We start from the raw sequence: 23,098 nt of genomic DNA, 5'->3' as shown, positions 1-23,098 counted from the left end.
CTGAGCTACCTTTAATTTCACCAAATTTTAAACTGTTTTCAGTTGCATTGTGTTTGATCTCAGGTTACAATTTGGCTTCCAACGGAATCACCTCGCAGTCCAGCCTCTATGAGACTATTGGAGCTTCTGAAAATGCCATAGATGGCTCCCCCAGTGCCGACCACATGTCTGGACATTGCACTCATACCAAGTTGGACATAGAGCCCTGGTGGATGGTGGACCTCATGAACACCTTCAACGTCACCAAAGTGAAAATTACAAATCGAGGTGATTGTTGTTCAAAGAGGCTAGACGGAGCAGAAATTCGAATTGGAAATTTTCCAGAAAATGGCGGAACTCGGAATCCCACGTAAGAGCAATTGTCCTGGTAGTATGTAAACGTCATAGGAGAGTCCAAGGATTCAGATAATGTCAGCTCCACCTTTCTCACAGATGTGCCAAGATAGAATCACTGGGTCCTGGTAAGGAGGAGGAATACATTTGCAGGATGGTGGGTCAATATGTAACAATCACAATCCCGGGGAGAGCTGAGTACCTGACTCTGTGTGAGGTGAAGGTCTATGGCACTATCGTTTCAGAAGGGTATGCAGGTAAGAAATGATTGCATATGTCCAACATCAAGGTTCCAGAATTTAAGGATTATATGATGACTCTCCAGATTTAAAGGGATTATCCACTTTTAAACTATTGTTGGCCTACCCTCAGGATAGATAATCAATAGTAAATTGGCTGTGGTCCATTGCCTGAAACCCATGCTGATCAGCTGTTCGCCAGGCCGTACGCTTTCAGATACTTTTTGCAACTTGTCTTAAAATGGGGCATTCCTTCTTGGAAAATGCAGTGTGGCGAAAATGCAACATTGTGCACCAAAGATTGTACCAATTTTTTGCCTAAACTAAACAAACTAATAGGTGGTATAATGTTCAGCTCAACAATCTATATATTCAACAGATTTTTCTGATAAATCTGATAAATCTGGCACATTTTTAGACTATCTAGTCTAAGTTTTCAGTGTCTTACTATTAGGAAAGAATAGTAAACCTGCTCCATTCTGTCTTTCTGCAGCCACCACAAGGGGAGGCTCAGTACTACGTACAGATATTTACAGCAACCAATAGGGGGAACTCATTGTATGTAGATATATACAGCCACCACTAGGGGGAGCTCACTACATACAGATCTATACAGCCATCACTAGCGGGAGCTCTCTGTATACAGATCTACACAGCCACCATTATGGTGAACTAACTGCATAGAGATTATCCATTGATATAGGGAGCTCAGCAACTACAGATACACTCTATGGAGAAAAGTATTTGGACACTTCAAAAAAGCAGCAAATATGCAAATATGAGTTTGCTGAACAGTGGGAAGGGCATGGGTAAAATAAAAAAACAACTCTCATTTTGTAATAACCAGTCATTCATCCGATCGAGCACTTGTGGGACGAACTGGAGCGACGGGTACGACGCCCACGCCCATCTTCATAACAATCTCTTCTCACAGCCTTGTACGAAGAAGGGCGCGCTATTCCTGCCCAGACTTACAGAGAACTTGTGGGAAGTATGCCTCGACGTGTTACCACTGTAATACAAGCAAAAGGAGGGCCGACACCTTGCTAAATAGAGTGATTAGGCACTTTTTTCTGAAAACCATACAGTGTCCAAATACTTATGTCCATATAGTGTATATACCGCCACCACTAAGGAGAGCTCACCACATACAGTTATATACTGTCACCACTAGAGAGAGCTCACTACATGCAGATGTATACAGCCACCACTAGGGGAAGCTCAACTACTTACTTTATACTGAGATAATATTCAGTTCTGTGTGTATACAGTGAACTGCTTCTAGGTGTGGCTGCAGGTAGGAAGGATCCTACCATGTTATTCTTTGTGCAGAGGATTCACAGCCATCACTGAATGGCTGTGAATGATCGAACGTCAGCTCTGATTGACTGGCACTCGATCCAGTCACAAATCTCGCTTGCTGGAGGTGGGGTATTTAAAGCCCCATCACCAGAAAGAAAGTGATATGTCAGCGCAGGGCACACGGCAGCCTGTCGCAGCGCTGGAGGCCGACGCGAGGGACTCAGACGTCGCCGGCTAGGTGAGTATTAATGTTTTTTTACCCATGTAGTTTAGCTGGGGCTTATTTTCGGGGGTGGCTTATATTTCAAGCCTCCCCCAATAATCATGGTAAGGCTTATTTTTGGGGTAGGGTTTTTTTTGGGAAAGCACAGTAAAAATCAATACTATAATAGTCTCAGGTAGGTTCCACCTAGTGGCAGCTACAGGCAGCCACGACTTATCATTAAACTGTATGTCTAAAGGCCCTTTAACACAGCATGATTATTGTTCAGATTCTCATTGGATCATAAGAATCTGAACCATTAAGTGTAAATGCTGCCAGCGACTGAATAATGAATGAAAATTTCTTAGCTTATCTTTCCTAATTCAGTTTATGCAGGCATGAAAATCAAACAATGATCGGCCTGTGTGTACAGACAGCCATTCATCTGTGATCCACTGGCTGTTTAATGTGAATGGTGGGAGGCGGCCAGAGCAATTATCAGCTCGCTCTGCCTCCGTTCACTGAGCGATCATAGCTTCTGCATGAAAGCATATGAGCAATAATGACTGGGACTGACTACTAAAGGATCTGACAATCATCCTGTGTAAGGACCCTAACACAGACACTGATCCTTTAGGGAGTCTAGGACCCCACTCAGAGCTACTGACCATCCGTCAATTTCTAGGCGCTCGCTGGAAATAGGGGACTTTTCCCCGTATCTGTAAAAAAATCATAACTGGTCCAGGATCGTTTTTGAAGCTGGAGGATCATGGGCCAATTATTATAAATTTCATTGTTCTACAGGTCACAGCAAATGCTACTAGCGTGTATGTATATATTCTGCGCTAATGAAATGTAAATGTATAATTTATATCTTTTATAGGTTTTTTTATACTTGCCCCTATAAAATGTCGACAGCCTGTGGTTTTTGGATAAACTGGGAAGAAAAAAATTAAAAATCAGATTGGCAACTCTGACGCACTGTCACATAAGAGAGCAGCTGTATTATAAAGGAGACGTACAGCGATACCATGTCCGTTATAACCTGCCTTTTAAAATTTATAACTGTAGTCATAGCTGTTTTTCCCTTTTTTTCCACAAAGACAAACTCAAAAAACATCTGCAACTACTTTCATGGCAAAACAACAGACTAGAAACACAATTTTCCAGCTGTATCTTGTGACCTGTAATGAAGCGGCTACAGTCACGGCGACGCTGTCTCAACCATCCTTCAACAAGAGAGTTCATGTTCACAAAGACAGTAGTAGCCTGGTAAACCGGGACCATTGGCATACTGCTAGGGGTTGCAATGGCAACTGGACCCCTTAACAAACGGGGGTCTGTGGACCCCCTGACAGATGCTGTCTCACCGCTGCGGCCTGTGAACCGGCACTCAGGAAGGGGGTGAGGGCCATTACCAGGCTGCAGACTCCCTGGGCACGGACTCCTCCCACTGAGAGACTGCAGTTGTGATTGGTCCTAACTGCAGTCTATTACTGCACTTCCGGACGCGTGATTGGTCCGGCTGGCAGTGCACTGACCAATCACATGGCCAGCAGTGTCGGGGTACGTAGGAGTATGGAGGAGGTGACAAGTACTGTAATCGGTCCCTCTCCCCCCCTCTTTCCCTCTGCCTCTATCTATCTATCTATCTATCTATGGCAGGTATAAGTTCAAAAACACATGTGATATTTAGTAGTGTATGCAGTTTCTTAAAAATGCATATGATCTTTGAATACCGCATGCAGGTTTTTTAATGCGTTTTTATTAATTGTGGTTCAAAAGAACAACAAGAAACATGAACACACTCTAAGGCTACTTTCACACATGCATTCGGAAAATGCAGCTCAAAATCCGGCATTTTTACCGCAATTTCGAGCTGCGTTTTTGAAAGCATGGCACAGCATTTAATGAACCCCATCATTGTGGTGGGTAAGGGGGTGCATTAAAAAAACATGAAAATAGAACAGACAGCTCTAGAAAAGTGCAACGTTAGAAACACCACTTTCAAGCTCAGGTCGGAGTAATCCCATTAAAATCAATGGGAGCATTGTACCGCGGTTAGCACGGTGCTTAGAGGACAGCGTTAATAGCAGTAAAAAGCAGTATGTGTGTGGCCCAAGGGGTAGAAATACATTTTTTTATGTAGTGTAGGAAATGCATCATGTTTGGAAAGAATACGCCAAGAAGCTAGCTCTTGTATGGAAATTGCTACAATTAGTACGAGCAATTAGTTCATGGATTGGCCAAGTCACTTTAGCTGCGAGTCCACTTCAAGGGTCCTCGTTGTCTTGCGTTCCTACTCTAATGAGACAACTAACCCAGGATACCTGCCTGGAAGCAGGGCGATTGCTGATAGGGACAGCCCCGCACTGGAACCTAAGGACCTAACTTGCCCTAGATGATAAATGCTCCATGCAGCACAGGACACAGTTCATACTAACACAGAGCAACAAGCAAGAATGCAGACACAAGGGAATGAGGAAAACAACCTTCTCCAAGCCACATGCACAGACACCTCATATCCAGCCACATACACAGAAGATACAGAAGACTGCTCACACTGCAGGAGGGAAACCAGAAGACACTGACAAAGGAGCTGGTACATATAAGCAACAGACCTGTGAGATTGGCTGACTAGAGCAACCTACACCCAGCCAGCTCAATCAACCCCACCCATGGAGCTGTGCTGCTAGAAACACTGTGGTACAACAGATCCCAGCCAGCACAACCCTTACAGCAGCTGTATGCAGCACGCTTTAGGTATGGGTACAGGGGGAAGTTGGGGCCGCAAGCTGAACTTTTGCACCTGGGCTCCTGAGCCTTTAGTTATACCCCTGAGCTGGACTACATATGTATGATCGGTGAGAAGGATGTCACTTCCAAGGTGATATTGGTGACATCTGATGTGGCCATATCTGTATTTGAATTCAATACTTACAGTTTTAGCTCTGACGCCATGACCTGTCTACCACAAGAAGAACTGGGTAATGAATACTATATAACTACTCCTGGAGGAACTGTAAACAGCAAACAATTTGTAGTGGTCACTGGGTTTGAAGATGAAGTCCAAGTTCACATCACAGTCTCCGGATCCATCACATATAAAGGGAAATCCTACAAAACTGGAGGATCATTCACATTATTGCTGGTAGGACAACAAGTCATTCAGTTTCAAAGTTCTGATGACCTCACAGGAACCAAAATCTCATCCTCAGCCCTGATGGCTGTATTTGCTGATCATTCCGGCTTTACTGGGATCAACAATGCATGTGCCACCCTTTTTGAACAGCTCCACCCTGTGAAGCACTGGGGAGAAGTCTTTGCTGTGTTCCCATTCTTTTCCAATACTAAAGATGTCATCATTATAGTTGGAGGAAGTCCTGATAGCCTTGTGACTATTGATAGCCTAAAATGTATCATCCAGCATGGTCTACAGGAAGATGGCCATGTCTGGATCACTGTAGAGAAAATCCTGCTCATGAATGCCACCAAACCTGAAGAAAGTATGATGGCAGCATAAACGGTGATATTTCAAAAAAGGTATTCCTTTTATTTCTTCCACAAATGGTTACAACGTTTCGACTTACGTCTTTGTCAACTTGACAAAGACGTAAGTCGAAACGTTGTAACCATTTGTGGAAGAAATAAAAGGAATACCTTTTTTGAAATAGCACCGTTTATGCTGCCATCATACTTTCTTCATCTTGGAACCTACGGATCTGGCCGGATCAGGAACTTTACAGGTGGCTATGCATGTATGGTCCATCCCTTATGGGTATATGGAAGTGTGTTGCTGACATATCTTTATATATTGAAATGCCACCAAACCTGTTATGGTCTCATATTTACTCCAAGAAACAAAATCAACTGATCCAAAATATGATCCCTTCGTTACTAATGTCCCACCATCATTACTGGGAATGAGATATTACAGGTTTGTGACACAGTCCTTCTACGACAACTTCATCATCATAAGTTTTTACCCAACAACTCTGAAAGAATTCAATTGGTTTAGAGGATGCCAAGTCTTATTGGGTAAAACTGAAGGCCAACATGCCCATGTTCTGAGAAGATGTAATTCCTTTTCATGTTCACAATTATATTCCTTTAGATTATATATATATATAAAGCTGAAAGCCCTCACTGACTCACTGACTGACTGACTCACTGACTGACTGACTGACTGACTCGCCAAAAGTTCTCCAACTTCCCAATATCGTAGAAACATGAATTTTGGCACGAGCATAGATTATCTCCAAAATAGGAAAAGTAATTGGGTCCCAACTCGATTATTCAATTCTAGCGCAAAAGAATTGGCGTTGAAATTTTACGTACATAATCTAAATCTCTCACTTCCCAATGTCCTAGAAACTTAAAACTTGGCACGGGCATTGAATATGTCATAAATAGGAAAAGTTAATGGGTCCCAACTTGATTATTCAATTCTATGCGCAAAAGATTTAGCGCCCAAATTTTACGTACGGAATCTAATTCTTTCACTTCCCGGTGTCATAGAAACTCGAAATTTGGCACGGGCATTAATTATGTCATAAATAGGAAAAGCTAATGGGTTCCAACTCGATTATTCAATTCTATGCGCAAAAGAATTAGCGTCAAAATTTTACGTACAGAATGTATTTTTCTCACAATTCAGTGTCATAGAAACGTGAAATTTGGCACGAGCATTGATTATGTCCTAAATAGGAAAAGCTAATGGGTCCCAACTTGATTTTTCAATTCTATGCGCAAAAGAATTAGCGTTCAAATTTTACATACGGAATGTAATTTTCTCACATAGAAACTTAAAATTTGGCACGAGCATTGATTATGTCATAAATAGGAAAAGCTAATGGGTCCCAACTCGATTATTCAATTCTATGCGCAAAAGAATTAGCATCAAAATTTTACGTACGGAATGTATTTTTCTCACTTTCCAGTGTCATAGAAACGTGAAATTTGGCACGAGCATTGATTTTGTCATAAATAGGAAAAGCTAATTGGTCCCAACTCCATTTTTCAATTCTATGCGCAAAAGAATTAGCGTTCAAATTTTACATACGGAATGTAATTTCTCACATAGAAACTTAAAATTTGGCACGGGCATTGATTATGTCATAAATAGGAAAAGCTAATGGGTCCCAACTCGATTATTCAATTCTATGTGCAAAAGAATTAGCGTCCACATTTTACGTACGGAATGTATTTTTCTCACTTTCCAGTGTCATAGAGACGTGAAATTTGGCACGAGCATTGATTATGTCATAAATAGGAAAAGCTAATGGGTCCCAACTCCATTATTCATTTCTATGTGCAAAAGAATTAGCGTCAAAATTTTACGCACGCAATGTATTTTTCTCACTTTCCAGTGTCATAGAAACGTAAAATTTGGCACGAGCATTGATTATGTCATAAATAGGAAAAGCTAATGGGTTCCAACTCCATTATTCAATTCTATGCGCAAAATAATTAGCGTCCAAATTTTACGTACGGAATGTAATTTTCTCACTTTCCGGTGTCATAGAAACGTGAAATTTGGAACGAGCATTGATTATGTCATAAATAGGAAAAGCTAATGGGTCCCAACTCCATTATTCAATTCTATGCGCAAAATAATTAGCGTCCAAATTTTACGTACGGAATGTAATTTTCTCACATAGAAGCTTAAAATTTGGCACGGGCATTGATTATGTCATAAATAGGAAAAGCTAATGGGTCCCAACTCGATTATTCAATTCTATGCGCAAAAGAATTAGCGTCCAAATTTTATGTACGTAATGTAATTTTCTCACTTTCCAGTGTCATAGAAACGTGAAATTTGGCACGAGCATTGATTATGTCATAAATAGGAAAAGCTAATTGGTCCTACCTCGAATATTCAATTCTAGCGCAAAAGAATTAGCGTCCAAATTTTACGTACGGAATGTAATTTTCTCACTTTCCGTTGTCATAGAAATGTGAAATTTGGCACGAGCATTGATTATGTCATAAATAGGAAAAGCTAATGGATCCCACCTCGATTGTTCAATTCTAAGCGCAAATGAATTAGCGTCCACATTTTACATATGGAATCTAATTCTCTCACTTCCTGATGTCATTTTATATAAAGGAAACGTCGCATGGTTACCTCCCGTGGTGTTTCCTGGGTAACACAGAGAACTATGCAAAATGGTGAACATATGTTTTTCCGGTAGCTCTAAAGTAACCACGACTTCATAAGATTTCCATGTGAACACCAGATAAACACCAGTACCAAATTAACTCGGGCGAAGCCGGGTATATCAGCTAGTATATATATATGTATGTATATATATATATATAAATTTTTTTTTTTTTTAAGAAGATCATATATGTGATATATATGAATGTCTGAATTCGTCTTCACTATGGTGTCTCTAGTGGCTAGGGGAAAATATCAGTATTCTAAAATAGATTCCCAGGATTCTAATATTAATGACTTATCATAAGATTGGTCATTAAAGGGGTTGTCCCGCTGGTAAATTTCTTTTTTAAGCATCTAGTCTTGATCTAAAACAACAAAAGAAACCATACTCAATCATCTCTTTTTTTTCCCCTAGTAAGCAGCACTACGGCTCCCATGGATCTTCCGGTCTGTCTTTACAGTGGCGGTCAGGAAACCGCTGCAGCCAATTAGAGGCTGCAGTACCGGTATCTATTCTCCTAGCATCAGCGATTACACCCAGGGTGCCATGATACCAAGACTTCAGGATAGTGACAATTCAGCCAATGATTGGCTGTAGTGGTCACCTGACTTTGGCTACTTACCAAGGTGGGAAGGTGGGGGGAGATAGAGGTGAGTATTGCTTCTTTCAGGTCATATCCAGCTTTTTAACTTTTTTTTATAGTGGGACAACCCTTTTAATTTCTGATCATTGGGGGCCACAGCACCATAGTTTTTTCATTCAGCTGAACAGCAGGGGTTGCAGGTATTAATGATGATTCTAAAGATAGGTTCTGAATATCTGATCATTGAGGACCCCAGCGCCACAGTCTTTTCAAACAGCTGATCAGGATAATCCCTATTTGGAAGAAAGATGCCCTGATAATAAGCTAATCACATGTGTCCTGCTACTAGGATCACCAGCGATCAGCTGTAATCCGTGAGAAAATCTGGCAACACATTTTCAATTTTGCAACAGCGCCACCACAGAAGAAATGAAGCACTGCACAGTGTCCATTAAATCGTTGCACTGTTTGGGTGTCTTTCAAAGCACAAGATATTCTTTGTAGCCATTTTCTGCCTAATAGTTGAGGGTCTTGAACTAGAGACTTGTACATGAAATTTTTTTTAAACCAACCCCCATAGACTATGACGGCTGACTAAAGAGGGGACAGGGATTCAGAGCTGTATGTGAGCTTAAAGAACTTCCACTCCTCATACAACATATTAGCAATAGAGATGAGCGAGTGTACTCGGTAAAGGCAATTGCTCGAGCGAGCATTGCCTTTATCGAGTACCTGCCCGCTCGAGATGAAACGTTCGGGTGCCGGCGCGGGGGAGCGGTGAGTAGAGGCTGTCAGCAGGAGGGAGCGGGGGGGAGAGAGGGAGAGAGAGATCTCCCCTCCGTTCCGCCCCGCTCATCCCCGCAGCTCGCTGCCCGCCGCTGGCACCCGAACGTTTCATCTCGAGTGGGCAGGTACTCGATAAAGGCAATGCTCGCTCGAGCAATTGCCTTTACCGAGTATACTCGCTCATCTCTAATTAGCAACATCATTCTTTATGGTTAGTAATGTTCTTTTAAATGTTTCATCTTTTGCATTTTATTTCAGAGCCCGAATGTTCGATCCGTTGCCTTCCGGATATTGCTGAATATATTTTACCATACAGCCTGGTATCCGATGCCAACTTAGATGCGCTTAATATTCATCTGAAAGATCCTCTGTGCCGAGCAAAAAAGGAGAAGGATCATTATCTCATCAGAATACCGTATACCAGATGTGGCTCCAACGTCCTGGTGGGTTTTATAAGAGGAACCCATAAAAAACTGATAGCAGTACTGGTCTGCATGTAGCTAGATGCTTCCTATTTCAATCTTAGAGGCCAAATAACACCTGGGAAGTTTTCATATCTTTGGTCGATAGAATAACAGAAATAAGCATTAACTGCAGCGTTTAACCCCTTGAGTGGCACGCCGGAAATTTTCCGGGACGAGCTTCACTGCCCATAGCAAAATAGCCTGGAAGATTTCCGGGCTATGTATCACTATGGGAGCTGCAGAGTACAATGCCACAAGCTGTGGCATTGTGCTCTGTCTGCACAGTCCCACACAGAATCAGTGCAGGACTTTGAAAAACAGAAGCAGGAAGATATTGATGATCTGCCGGCAATCTCCTGCTTCTGAATTCAAACTCCTGCACTGGTTTGTTTACAGGATGCCATAGAGACCATCGGCTTGTCAGAAGCAAGCCGATGGTCTCTGTGGCAGGGAGAGCTGGTGCTTGGCTGTCAGAGGACAACCAGGCACCAGCTCTTACAGCAGAGAACAGAGAAAACCTCCGATCTCTGCTGTGTTAACCCTTTACATGCTGCAGTCTATGTGACTGCAGCATGTAAAGGGCTGTCACCATTGGACTCCCGGAATGTGATCAGGGGGTCCTGATGGGTCTCTGTGAAAGTCCCCGAAAGGGACAAAAAAAAGGTTTTAAAAATTATTAAAAAAATAAAAACAAAAACACTTGTCTCCCTTTACTTTGTAAAAAATAAAAATAAAATTACACATGTGGTATCCCTGCATCATAATGACCCAGAGAAGGAAGTTAGTACATTATTTAACCCCTTAATGACATGGCCCCCCTTTTTTCCCCCCATTTCTTTTTTTCCTCCCCCCGTTTAAAAAATCATAACTCCTTTATTTATTTATCCACGTCGCTGTATGAGAGCTTGTTTTTTGCAAGGCAAGTTGTATTTGTCAATCGTGCTATTTAAAGTACCATATAATGTACTGAAAAACTTTTACAAAATTCTAAGTGGAGTAAAATGAAAAAAAAAATGACATTCCGCCATCTTTAAGTGCGTTTTGTTTCTACAGCACACAAACTGCAACAAAAATGACATGATAACTTTATTCCATGGGTCAGTACGATTACTACGATACCAAAATTGTATAGTTTTTTTTTGCTGTAGTACTTTTTTTCAAAGACATTTAATTTTTAAAAATTATTTTCTGCGTGCAATAACTTTTTTTTTTTTTAGTTGAGCAAGGGCTCATTTTTTGTGAGATGTACTGTAGTTTACATTAGTACTAATTCGGAATACATACGACTTTTCGATCACTTTTTATTGCATTTTTTCTGTAAGACAGGGTGACTGAAAAAGTACATTTGTGGCATTCTTTTTTTTTTTTCGGACTACGTTCACCGTGCGGGGTAAATAATACGCTACTTTGATAGATCGGACATTTACGGATGCGGCAATATAAAATATGTATTTTTCTTTTATGATTTAGATTTTTTTTATTATAGATATGGCAAAAGGGGGGTGATTTAAACTTTTATTACTTTTTCTTTTTTTAAAGTGTGAAAAAGAAAAAAACTATTACAATTTGGTATTGGCGTAATCGTACTTGCCTGTAGAATTACTTTAATATATTATTTATGCTGCCCAGAGAATGCAGTGAAAAATAAAAATAAAAAACTTACCAGAATTACAGATTTTGATAATCTGGCCCCTAGAAAAAATGAAATAAAAAGCCATCAAAATTTTACATGTTCCAAAAAAGTAGATGAATGAAGACTAGAGTTATAAACAAGCCCTTCTAGAGCTCTGGCAATGGAAAAATAAAATGAATACGGCTCTTGGAATGTGGCGACACAAAAGCAAACCTTTAAGAAAAAAAATGTTTTAAAATGTACAAAAATAGCAAAACATTAAAAAACTGTATGAACTTGGTATCGTGTTGTCTCAGAGAATAATGATATCACACTATTTATTCTGCACGCCGAACGCCGTAAAAATGAAATCCAAAATACAAGTGGAGGAATTTCTTTTTTTCCCCCCCAATCTCCCTACAATTTTTTTTTACAAAAGTTATTCAATACATTGTATATACCCCAAAATGATGCCATCAAAAAGTACAACTTGTCCCGCAAGAAACAAGCCCTCATATGGCCGTGTCAATGGAAAAATGAAAAAGTTATGGCTCTTGGAACGCGACTGCAAAATTAGTTGAAATTAAATGATTAGACCATTTAAAAAACCTTCCCTGGTGGGTCTGACAGGGTGGGAAGAAACCCGCCACTCAAGGGGCTAAGAGGATAAATGACCATAATTGGAGGTTAACCACAACCAGCCATTGCAGGCACCTGTCAGCTATTTAAAACCGTTGATAGCTGTCAGGTAGGCACAGGCTAGGCTCACGAGTACATATATGTCCTTGGACTGAAAGAAGTTAAAGTGTTATTTTTCAGGCAGGATGTTCTAGAGCAGAAGGAGCTGAGCAAGTTGATATATAATTCTGCAGGGAAAAATCAGTTTAAAGGCTCGTGTCTACGGATGGGTTTGAATTGCGTAATCCGCGTGGTGTACCCGCACTGATAATCCACAGTTCAAACCACACATAGACAATCATGAGCACCCGCAGCTTAATTAAAGCATGCAGATTTGTTTTGCGGACCTTCACGTCCGGAAAACAAATTGCAGCATGCTCTATTTTGCCGCGGAAGCCGTCCGATCTGCGGCATACCTGCAACTGTCACTTCAGACGTGCCGTGAATCCCGCAGGAAATCTCTACTGCGCATGTGTGGGGCTGTGCCGGAATGGTAAGTATTGTCCTCATGCTGCGGGCACGGTGGGATTCCGTGGCAGGACTCCTGCCCACGGAACCCGACCTGCCCGTGGACATGAGGCCTAACTCAAAATGTACAGCTCTCTTTGTTCACTCTGTCTGTAAGTGCAGTGGGCGGTCCTACCCTATAACTGACAGCTTCAGTGGTTAAGACTCCACCCCCTGGACTCATAGACCCAGAATGAACAGGAATTACACCAATAAACAACAAATTCTACTGCATCTTTGCCCACACAATTATAAATTAACCTGCTCAGCTCCTTCTGCTCTATCACATGCTTCTGATAAGGATTATGACCAGTGTGTCAGGTTTACATTAGGCCTTTTCCGCACGGGCAATAGCAATTTGGATGCGAGAAATTCGCATCGCTGTCACTGTTATGTCCTTGCGATTTTCTCGCATAAATTCTAACATCGCATCGCATGTGGTCCCAATCAGGCAGAGTTTTCTCACATAGCATAGCATGCATGTCACTAGTGGCTGCTATGCGATGCTAGAAAAACTCAGACTCCATGGGGAAACATGGGCTACAAAAAAATCGCAAATCGCGTCAGTATAGAGCATGCCTTGATTTTCTAACCTCGCTATCTCGCATGCTACAAAACATCGCATGTGTGGAAGAATCCATAGGAAAGCATGGGCTCTACAAACACACGATTTCTCATACTCTTGCAATGCAAGAAAATGGTCCATGTGGAAGAGGCCTTAAACTCATAAAAAAGCGATTACATAATTGTAGATTACCTATATATAAAGGACATAAATGCTGACCCTTTTACTTCCTGTTTACTTCTATATTCTCCACTATTTGTTCTCTGCAGCACGAGGATGGGAAAACCTTCTATGCTAACACCATCTACGGCACTATCCCTGATACTGATGTCCATCGTATTGAGATCCCAGTGAAATGTGAGATGGAGAGTAATAAGACCCTGGAATTGATAATTAACCCTAAAGTAAAGAATTCAATCTGTAAGAGTTATTATAACATCTCAATGAGACTCTACCAGAGCGACAGCTTCACGGAGCCGATTACACAGTATCCTCATGAGATCGATCTACACAGTAATCTACATGTGGAGCTTGAGGTGGAGTCAGAAGATGAGCAGCTGCAGATATTCATAGAAACCTTCATTGCTTCTCCTTCATTAGAGGAAACAAATAGGAAATACAAAGTCATCAGCCAAGGGTGAGTAACCAGTGACTCTTACATTAAGGCCTCCTTAACACGGGCGACACGGCATCGCCGTGAGAAAATCCCAGTGATATCGCATCGTTAGTCCGTGCGATATTGCTGCGTCTTCTCGCGGCAATACCGCAATTTTGTAGAGCTACAAAGTCGCATGTGATGCTACAAAGTCATAGTAACATAGTTTGTAAGGCCGAAGACAATGTCCATCTAGTCCAGCCTGTTTACCCTCCTGTTTTTGTTGATCCAGAGGAAGGCAAAAAACCCCAAGAGCAGAAGCCAATTAGCCCTTTTGAGGGAAAAATTCCTTCCCGACTCCCAAATGGCAATCATACTAATCCCTGGATCAACCCCTAATAGTTCCTACCTGCCTGTATACCCGGATTAACAATTAACCTAGGATTTATATCATGTAATATCCTTCCTCTCCAGAAAGACATCAAGTCCCCTTTTAAACTGCTCTATGGATTTTGCCATCACCACATCCTCAGGCAGAGAGTTCCACAGTCTCACTGCTCTTACAGTTAAAAACCCCCTTCTGTGTTGGTGATGAAACCTGCTTTCCTCTAAACGTAGAGGATGCCCTCTTGTTACCGTCGTGGTCCTTGGTGTAAACAGATCATGGAAGAGATCCTTGTATTGTCCCCTTATGTATTTATACATGGTTATTTGATCACCCCTAAACCGTCTTTTTTCTAGAGTAAATAATCCCAATTTGGATAGCCTCTCTGGGTATTGCAGTCCCTTCATTTCATGTATTAGTTTAGTTGCTCGTCTTTGAACCCCCTCCAGTACTGTAACATCTTTCCTGAGCATCGGTGACCAGAACTGTGCGCAGTATTCCATGTGAGGCCTGACAAGTGCCTTATATAATGGAAGGATAATGTTCTCGTCCTTCACCCCTATGCCTCTTTTAATGCACCCCAAGACTTTATTAACCTTTGCAGCAGCTGACTGGCATTGGTTACTCCAGTTTAGTCTATAATACACTAGTACCCCCAGGTCTTTTTCCATATCACTTTTCCCTAGCAGTACCCCATTTAGTGTATATTGGTGACATCCGTTTCTCCTGCCCATGTGCATAACCTTACATTTTTCAACATTAAAGGGGTGGTCTCGCGAAACCAAGTGGGGTTATACACTTCCGTATGGCCATATTAATGCACTTTGTAATGTACATTGTGCATTAAATATGAGCCATACAGAAGTTATTCCACTTACCTGCTCCGTTGCTAGCGTCCTCGTCTCCATGGTTCCGTCTAAATTCGCTGGCAGCTTGCTTTTTTAGACGCGCTTGCGCAGTCCGGTCTTCTCCATTCAGCACGAGCCGCTTCAGTGTGCTCCCCGCTACAGCTCTTCTGCGCATGCGCAGACGAGCTGTCACTGCTCGGGAGTGCGCTGGAGCGGCCATTCTGTACCTTCCTCTGTTAGAGGAAGGTGCAGAAACTGGAGCTGCCCAGCGGAGAAGACCAGCCCAGCCCAGCCGCCCCGAGAAGCCTCCCAGGTAAGTGATGGGTCGGGGGGGGGGCTGCCGCTGCGCCGGGCTGCGCCGGGGGGGGGCTGCCGCTGCGCCGGGCTGCGCCGGGGGGGCTGTCGCTAGGCCGGGGGGGCTGCCGCTGTGCCGGGGGAGCTAGCGCTAGGCCGGGGGAGCTAGCGCTAGGCCGGGGGAGCTAGCGCTAGGCCGGGGGAGCTAGCGCTAGGCCGGGGGGGCTGTCGCTGCGATGGGGGGGGCTGTCGCTAGGCCGGGGGGGGCTGTCGCTAGGCCGGGGGGGCTGTCGCTAGGCCGGGGGAGCTAGCGCTAGGCCGGGGGGGCTGTCGCTGCGATGGGGGGGGCTGTCGCTAGGCCGGGGGGGCTGTCGCTAGGCCGGGGGAGCTAGCGCTAGGCCGGGGGGGCTGTCGCTGCGCCGGGGGAGCTAGCGCTAGGCCGGGGGGGCTGTCGCTGCGCTGGGGAGCCGGGGGCTAGCGCCGGTTACCTGCTGTCTGGTCGGCGGCTGCGGGGCGTCTGGTCGGCGGCTGCGATGCGTCCGGTTGCCATGGAGACACAGCTGGCGGCGTCTCGGGAGCGCGCACGTCGGGCTGCAGCGAGCGACTGGGAAAGAGCCGGCGGCCATCTTGAGGAAACTTTTATAACTTGCTGAAACGCTGGAACGGTAAGTACGAACCAGCTAGAAATGTCATTTACAGGGGGGCTTAGTTATGTATGCTTAATGGGGGGGACTGGGCAAAAAAAAAAATTAACTGCTTCCTCGAGACATCTCCTTTAAATTTCATTTGCCATTTTTCTGCCCAAGCCCCCAGCTTATCTAGGTCCGTTTGTAGCCGTACATTGTCCTCCGTTGCATTGATTATATTTAGAGATGAGCGAACGTGCTCGGCCACGACCCTTTTTCACCCGAATACCGCGATTTTCGAGTACTTCCGTACTCGGGCGAAAAAATTTGGGGGTCGCCGTGGCGGCGCGGGGGGTTGCAGCGGGGAGTGGGGGGGAGAGGGAGAGAGAGAGGGCTCCCCCCTGTTCCCCGCTGCTACCCCCCACGCCGCCACGGCGACCCTCGCCCCCCGGCGCACCTGAGTACTTTTCACCCGAGTAGTGTAGTACTCGAAAATCGCGGTGCTCGATTGCGAAATCGCCCTTACCGAGTACGTTCGCTCATCTCTAATTATATTGTATATTTTATGTCATCTGCAAATATTGATATTTTACTGTGCAGCCCCTCTATCAGGTCGTTAATAAATATATTGAACAGAATGGGGCCTAATACTGAACCCTGTGGCACCCCGCTAGCAATGGTGGCCCAATCAGAGTATGAACCATTTATTACCACCCTCTGCTTTCTATCATTGAGCCAATTCTTTACCCAAATACAAAGGTTTTCACCCAATCCGAGCCGTCTCATTTTATACATCAGCCTATTATGAGGCACGGTGTCAAATGCTTTAGAGAAGTCCAGATATACCAGATCAATAGACTCTCCCAGGTCCAGCCTAGAGCTTACTTCATCATAGAAGCTAATCAGATTGGTCTGACATGATCGACCTTTCATGAATCCATGCTGGTGAGGAGTTAGTCCATTGTTCTCCTTGAGGTACTCTTCGATGGCATTTCTCAGAAACCCCTCGAATATTTTTCCCGTTATTGAAGTGAGGCTTTGTAGCATTACATTACATGCGAGGATTTTCGAGGGGGTGGGGGTGGGGGGCTTGAAATATAAGCCCCACCCTGAAAATAAGCTGTAGCTGAAGAAATATATATATTTTTTAAAGTATACATCATTTCTCCCGCACTGTCCGGGGCGCCGCCGCAGCTTCTCCCTGGGTCCTGGCACTGTTTCTCTTCTTCATCTTTTGGCCAGGGATTGAAAAATTTCCGCCACCTGAAAGTTCTGGCTGTGATTGACTGACAGATTTTGTGTCGGGTTGTTGCATGCTACAAAACATTGCATGTGTGAAGTATCCCATTGGAACCCATGGGCTTCTCATATATGCGATTTGTAGCATTGTAGCAACGCGACAAAATTGTGCGACTTTGTCGCCCGTGTGAAGGAGGCCTTAAGGGCATAAAGTTTACCTCCTGTGCTCTTAGATTCTTATATTTAGAGCTCTTGTGGAGCCTCAAAGCTCAGCTGTTTGTGCTGCAGAACTCTCCTTTCTAATTCACTAAGACTACATTTGTATCTCATCTGTCATTGTACAGACACCCCGGTCATGGTCACTTTCTTTGCAAATCTGCTAGCTCACATTGTACTTGTCACTCTTCTGCTTTCTCCTCTCAGCACATTTAGGCCGCCTGTCCATGAGCGATTCTTCATTGCATTATCTGCGGCGATACTACGCACGCGGGTAACGCTTGAAACTCTTTCCATAGGATAGCTATTGAAAGCGCAGCACGATGTACACAAGTGGAAAAAAACGCGATTTTCCGTTTGTGTATAAAAATCGCGGCATGCCGTGATTTTACACGATGAACCTATCACAACGGCCGGGTCGATTCCGACTGCGAAATATTGCAGTGGAATCAGACCCCACGTCCCCCAGAGACTCTATACTCAACTCTCCGGATCGTGGCGAGAGTCTCGGCTGGCACGCATGTGCAGTGCGGGGCATGACGCACTGGCGTAGGGCTGTGACACGGATTCTCACGGTACTTCTCTGCGGAAGTATCACGGGATGGACAGCTTCCATTGACTGCAATGGAAGGCGTCCGTGTGATTTTTCGCACTGAATAGAACATGCTGCGTTTCTCCTCCGCGAGCGTCTGTGGAATTCGGACCAATGATAGATTCATCAGGAAATTCGTGGTGACTTTAAGCATCCTCCCTCGGCTGAAATCTGCTTGCGGTAAAACGCAATGCCCGTGGACAGGCGGCCTTATGGTGAGGATGGTGGGAAAAGGTAGACAGTTACATTAAAGGGGTGGTCTCATGAATACAACATCTGTCTATATGCTTTTAGACAGAAGGGTTAGAGAGATGATGACTATTCTCACTGCATCTGTATTGTACAAGCCTTTCAGAATGATACTTCAATATGGGAAATGTAATAGAAATGTCCTTGTTATATTCTCAGGTGCCAGGTAGACTCCACCTTACGAGTTCACCCGGTGACAGATCGGCGCCTGCAGCGCTTCAGTTTTCATGCATTTAAGTTTGATAATTTCCGCGAAGTCTATCTCTTCTGTAACGTCATCATCTGTCACAACTCAACCTCCCCGAATCGCTGCACTCAAGAATGTATCCCCTCAAGACGGAGACGAGAAGTCCACACCTCAAAGGAACAAGTAGACAGCGCCAGATTATCTCAGGGGCCCCTTGTGTTTGTATCTGGTAAGTAGATGTGATACTTTGGTATTAATATTATGAGAATTTAAATGATGGAGAAGAAGTAATTACAATATTTCAATATATAAGTAGGACAGCACCTTCAGAAGGATGTAAGATGAAAAAAAGGGAAGAGGACTTAACTGACGCAAGCGGAGAGGTCCCTAGAGATTCGGGGGTGGGCAGGGGGCGGGGAGCGGCATGGGAGAGCGGGGAGGAACGGAGGGGAGATCTCCCTCTTTTCCCTGCTCCCCGACGCAACTCACCTGTCAGCCGCAGGGCCCCCGAATCTTTAGGGACGAGCGGGGAGATACTCGGCTAAGGCACATTACTCGAGCGAGCAGTGCCTTAGTGAGTATACTCGCTCATCTCTACCGCTAGCACCTAGAGTCCTGGCATATTCTATGATGATTATCCCTACGTCCCACCGAGCATCTGTAACCTCGGAGAGAAGCAAAAGAAAATCCCACGTTCAAAGAAGATGGGTGGAATACATAGTGGTTTGTGAGAATACTGATATGCAGAGAAATGACGTACATGGAGAGGAAGGGGTTAATCAGATCAGCCAAACCCATTCCTTAAGGCCAAATAGTTTTAGTGGGAGCAGTGCCCAGAAAGTTCAGAAAAGGTATTTCCCAAACATAACTTTATTATTCAGACAAACACCAATCTTATGCAATGCATAGATGCCCTTTTTCAAGCCTATGTCCGTCAAAGCACGTTGCATAAGATTGGTGTTTGTCTGAATATTAAAGCTATGTTTGGGAAATACCTTTTCTGGACTTTCTGGGCATTGCTCCCACTAAGACTAGTTGATCTTAAGGAAGGGGTTTGGCTGACCCGATTAACCCCTTCCTCTCCATGTATGTCATTTCTCTACATGTCAATATCCCTACGAGTGCGGAGATTTTTTTTATTATTTTTGTAATAATATGTAACATGCAGTCAGTTTTGGGATCTAGAATTTTTTTTAAAACGTAGAAATGTACACATTTGTTGGACTTGTATCTGAATCCTTTAGTCATATGCTCAGAACTACCCTTACGTACAATTCATAAAACAAGCCATACAATACCCCTAGGGCAGAGGCATAACTAGAAGCTCTTGGGCCCCGATGCAAAATCTGTAACAGGGCCCCTTATCTGCCATGTACTATTTATAATACTAGTGTGTCTTCTTATGTGATGGAGGGGCCTTTGGGCCCCCTAAGGCTCCAGGGCCCGGTAGCGACTGCTACCCCTGCAGCCCCTATAGCTACGCCCCTGCCCTAGGGTGCCTAAGCAATAGTGCCACACAGTATCCAAGTATCACTTCAATGCAAAGCCCACATGTTAGTGTCATTGTATTCAAATCAGATGTGTATACTTCCTAGTCAGTGACTAAAGATCAGCTGGCAGAGTCATTTCAGTTTGCATTGCCAATTCATGCCCGTTTGTATGAGGATCTGATCTGATAATAGATATAGATTAGATAGTTGTTTTGCTAGTGATGGAGCTGTGCTCTGCAGTCGTGTGTCATTTGTGTCATAAATGATGACCTTAAAGGGGTTTTCCAAGACATTGAACAAGTTATAAGGGCTTAAAATGATGAAAAATTCAGTACTGACTTGGCGGTTCCCCATCCAGAGCTGCAACCCTGGTGCCCGCTGCATAGAAGCTGGAAGAAGTGACATGATCCCTCACAGGCTTCACCGGTCATAGAAGAGTCACTGCTGAAGCTTGTGAGTGGCTGAGTGGTCACATGCACAATGAATGGGACGTGACAATCCGTCGCTTCTTCCGGGTTCCATGCAGCAGGGCTGCAGAGCTGGATGGAGAGCCACCAGGATAGGTACGTATTCAATTCTTTTATATTTTAAGGGATTTTACCCACTAGCGTTTTTTAACGCTGCGATATCGCTGTGTTTTTTTATGCAAATGTCAATGGGACTTTCTAATGTTAAAATCGCATCGCACAAACTAGCGATTTTTGTGCGATGCAATTTTAACATTAGAAAGTCCCATTGAAAAAAATCACAGCGATATCACAGCATTAAAAAAAACGCTAGTGGGTAAAAACTTTAAGGCCTCATAATTTTTTCTGTCTTGGAAAACCCCTTTAATTCCTTTGTAAATTGATGTTGGTGTTTTCTGTCTTCCGTAGAGGAGAAACCCGCACATGGTGGCAGCTCTACCCTGGCATCAGTTTTGTCGGTGGTCCTGTGTGTTACGGTGATTTCGGCAGTGCTGGGTTTGGTGGTTCAGAAAGAATATTATAGAAGACAACAGCGAGTCCTGTTACAGAGCAGCAGCGACTGTTCCTGAAGAAATCATCCAGCTCATATCTGTATATTCTAGTTGTTAGTGCCCTTTTTTTAGTTATAGTATTATATACAATATATTGGCACTTACATTTTATATGTAGATTTTATAAAGCCATATAGGCTAGTTTTTTTGTCAAGTTTATTACTGATCTGGCAGATCACAATGCAATAAAGTCTGTATGATATAAGTAAAAGCAGCTCACTGTGTAAGTGGTTCATATGAGAAATCATAAATTGCTGCAGATTGATTACTATGTCAGTAATTTGTAATGTTTTATGTATCAGGATCCAGTACTCCTGTCTTGTATCTCCACAACACAGTCATGCAGATGTACCTCAAAACACCTCTACATAAAGATCATTTCATGTGCGCTCCTTTTGTACACCTATGAAACCACCTATGCTTTTTAAAAGGTGATTAATTGGACATTTACAGTCACTTTGTTAACCATCCAGGGCTGAGCATACCTCTAAAATCAAAGGTTTATGGGTGATCGGTCTGGTGGGTGTACCAGAACGTCCATGGAGGCCTGCGTGCATCCCCAAACACTGTCCTACTCTTTGCTTATGTCAGTATCGCCACAGTCTATGTCTCCTGCATGTGTCGCAAGCAATTAAATCAGCGAATGCGCACTTCCTCTGTCTCTAGTTCTGGGCAGACTCATGAAATCAATTGCGCATGTGCCGATTACATTGCACTCATTGATTGAACGAGATGATAACCACGGCAACTATTTAGAGGGAACAGTTTAATTACTGAATTAGCATCATAACCTTGTTCACTTTCATTGTTTTGTTCATAAATAAACATTGTATATTTTTGTTACTCCATCTGCTGGATCGTATCTTGAATCTGCATCACAACACTATCTACGGCTACACACACAGTTGTGGGAGATGACTATGAGATGTTCGGCATTTTGTGTTTTTTCTGTTGTTAGCTGTGAAGATGTTAAGATGGGGGAAGGCAACATCCCCCACAAGATTTGAAGGAGCAGTGTATTGTGTCCAAAACACAGGTAAAACCAGTTTTGACCAGCAGTGGAAAACTTAGACAAGGCTCCAGTTACAGTCGCATTGCCAAAAGGAATGTGTTAACCCCTTCCCGCTCCAGGACGTACCGGTACGTCCTGGGAGCCTGGTACTTCCCGCAACAGGACGTACCGGTACGTCCTGGGGATAGCGCGGGATCACATAAGATTCCGCGCTATCCCGCAGCGGGAGCCGGCTGTCAGTCACAGCCGGCGTCCCGCTGCAACTGCGGGGGGGGCATATGAGATGCGCCCCCTTGCTGTTAACCCCTTCCCTGCAGCGATCTAAGTAGATCGCGGCAGGGAAAGAGTTCACAGAGGGATCGCGCTCCCTCTGTGTCTCCGGCCAGCTCTCGCGATGTCATCGCGAGAGCCCGGCCTGTCACCATGGCAACAGGATGCCCGACACTGGCGTCCTGTATTGCCTGTGCCTATAATCGCTAAGGCATGGCAGGGCAATAGCTCTGCCATGCCTTATGACAGCGATCATAGGCACAGTGCTGCAAGTCCCTCAGAGGGACACAAATAGTGTAAAAAAAAAAAGAAAAGAAAAGTGTAAAAAAAAGAAAAATGTAAAAAAAATGTAAAAAAAAACCCCTTTTTTATGCTTTTTCTAATATTAGCATAAAAAAGGGGAAAAAAAATTAAAACCCCACATATTGGGTATTGACACGTCCGTAATGATGTGTACAAAAAGTTGAACATGCTTTTTATTTTGTACGACAAAATACGTAAAAAAAACCGCTAAAAAACAGAGGCAAAATGCTAATTTTTAGCATTTTGCCTCACAAAAAATGGAATAAAAGTGATCAAAAAAGCCGTACATTCCCCAAAATGGTACCAATAAAAACTACAGCTTGTCTCCCAAAAAATAAG

General features: G+C 43.7%; 1 protein-coding gene across 1 annotated transcript in view; it reads left to right on the top strand.

Annotated features, from left to right (window-relative positions):
* The window catches only part of LOC136619939 (CUB and zona pellucida-like domain-containing protein 1), a 32,258-nt gene extending 10,979 nt beyond the window's left edge, over positions 1 to 21,279 (top strand). The window contains exons 2-7 of the mRNA XM_066594657.1: positions 64 to 349; positions 433 to 590; positions 9,868 to 10,052; positions 13,705 to 14,072; positions 18,639 to 18,895; positions 21,032 to 21,279. Of these exons, the coding sequence (XP_066450754.1) occupies positions 64 to 349; positions 433 to 590; positions 9,868 to 10,052; positions 13,705 to 14,072; positions 18,639 to 18,895; positions 21,032 to 21,192 (1,415 nt within the window). The 3' untranslated portion in view covers positions 21,193 to 21,279. The remainder of the gene's footprint in view (positions 1 to 63; positions 350 to 432; positions 591 to 9,867; positions 10,053 to 13,704; positions 14,073 to 18,638; positions 18,896 to 21,031) is intronic.
* The last annotated feature ends 1,819 nt before the right edge of the window (positions 21,280 to 23,098 follow it).

Source organism: Eleutherodactylus coqui, chromosome 3 (assembly GCF_035609145.1).
Source record: "Eleutherodactylus coqui strain aEleCoq1 chromosome 3, aEleCoq1.hap1, whole genome shotgun sequence".
NCBI lineage: Eukaryota > Metazoa > Chordata > Amphibia > Anura > Eleutherodactylidae > Eleutherodactylus > Eleutherodactylus coqui.
This window is presented reverse-complemented; position numbering and strand designations above follow the sequence as displayed.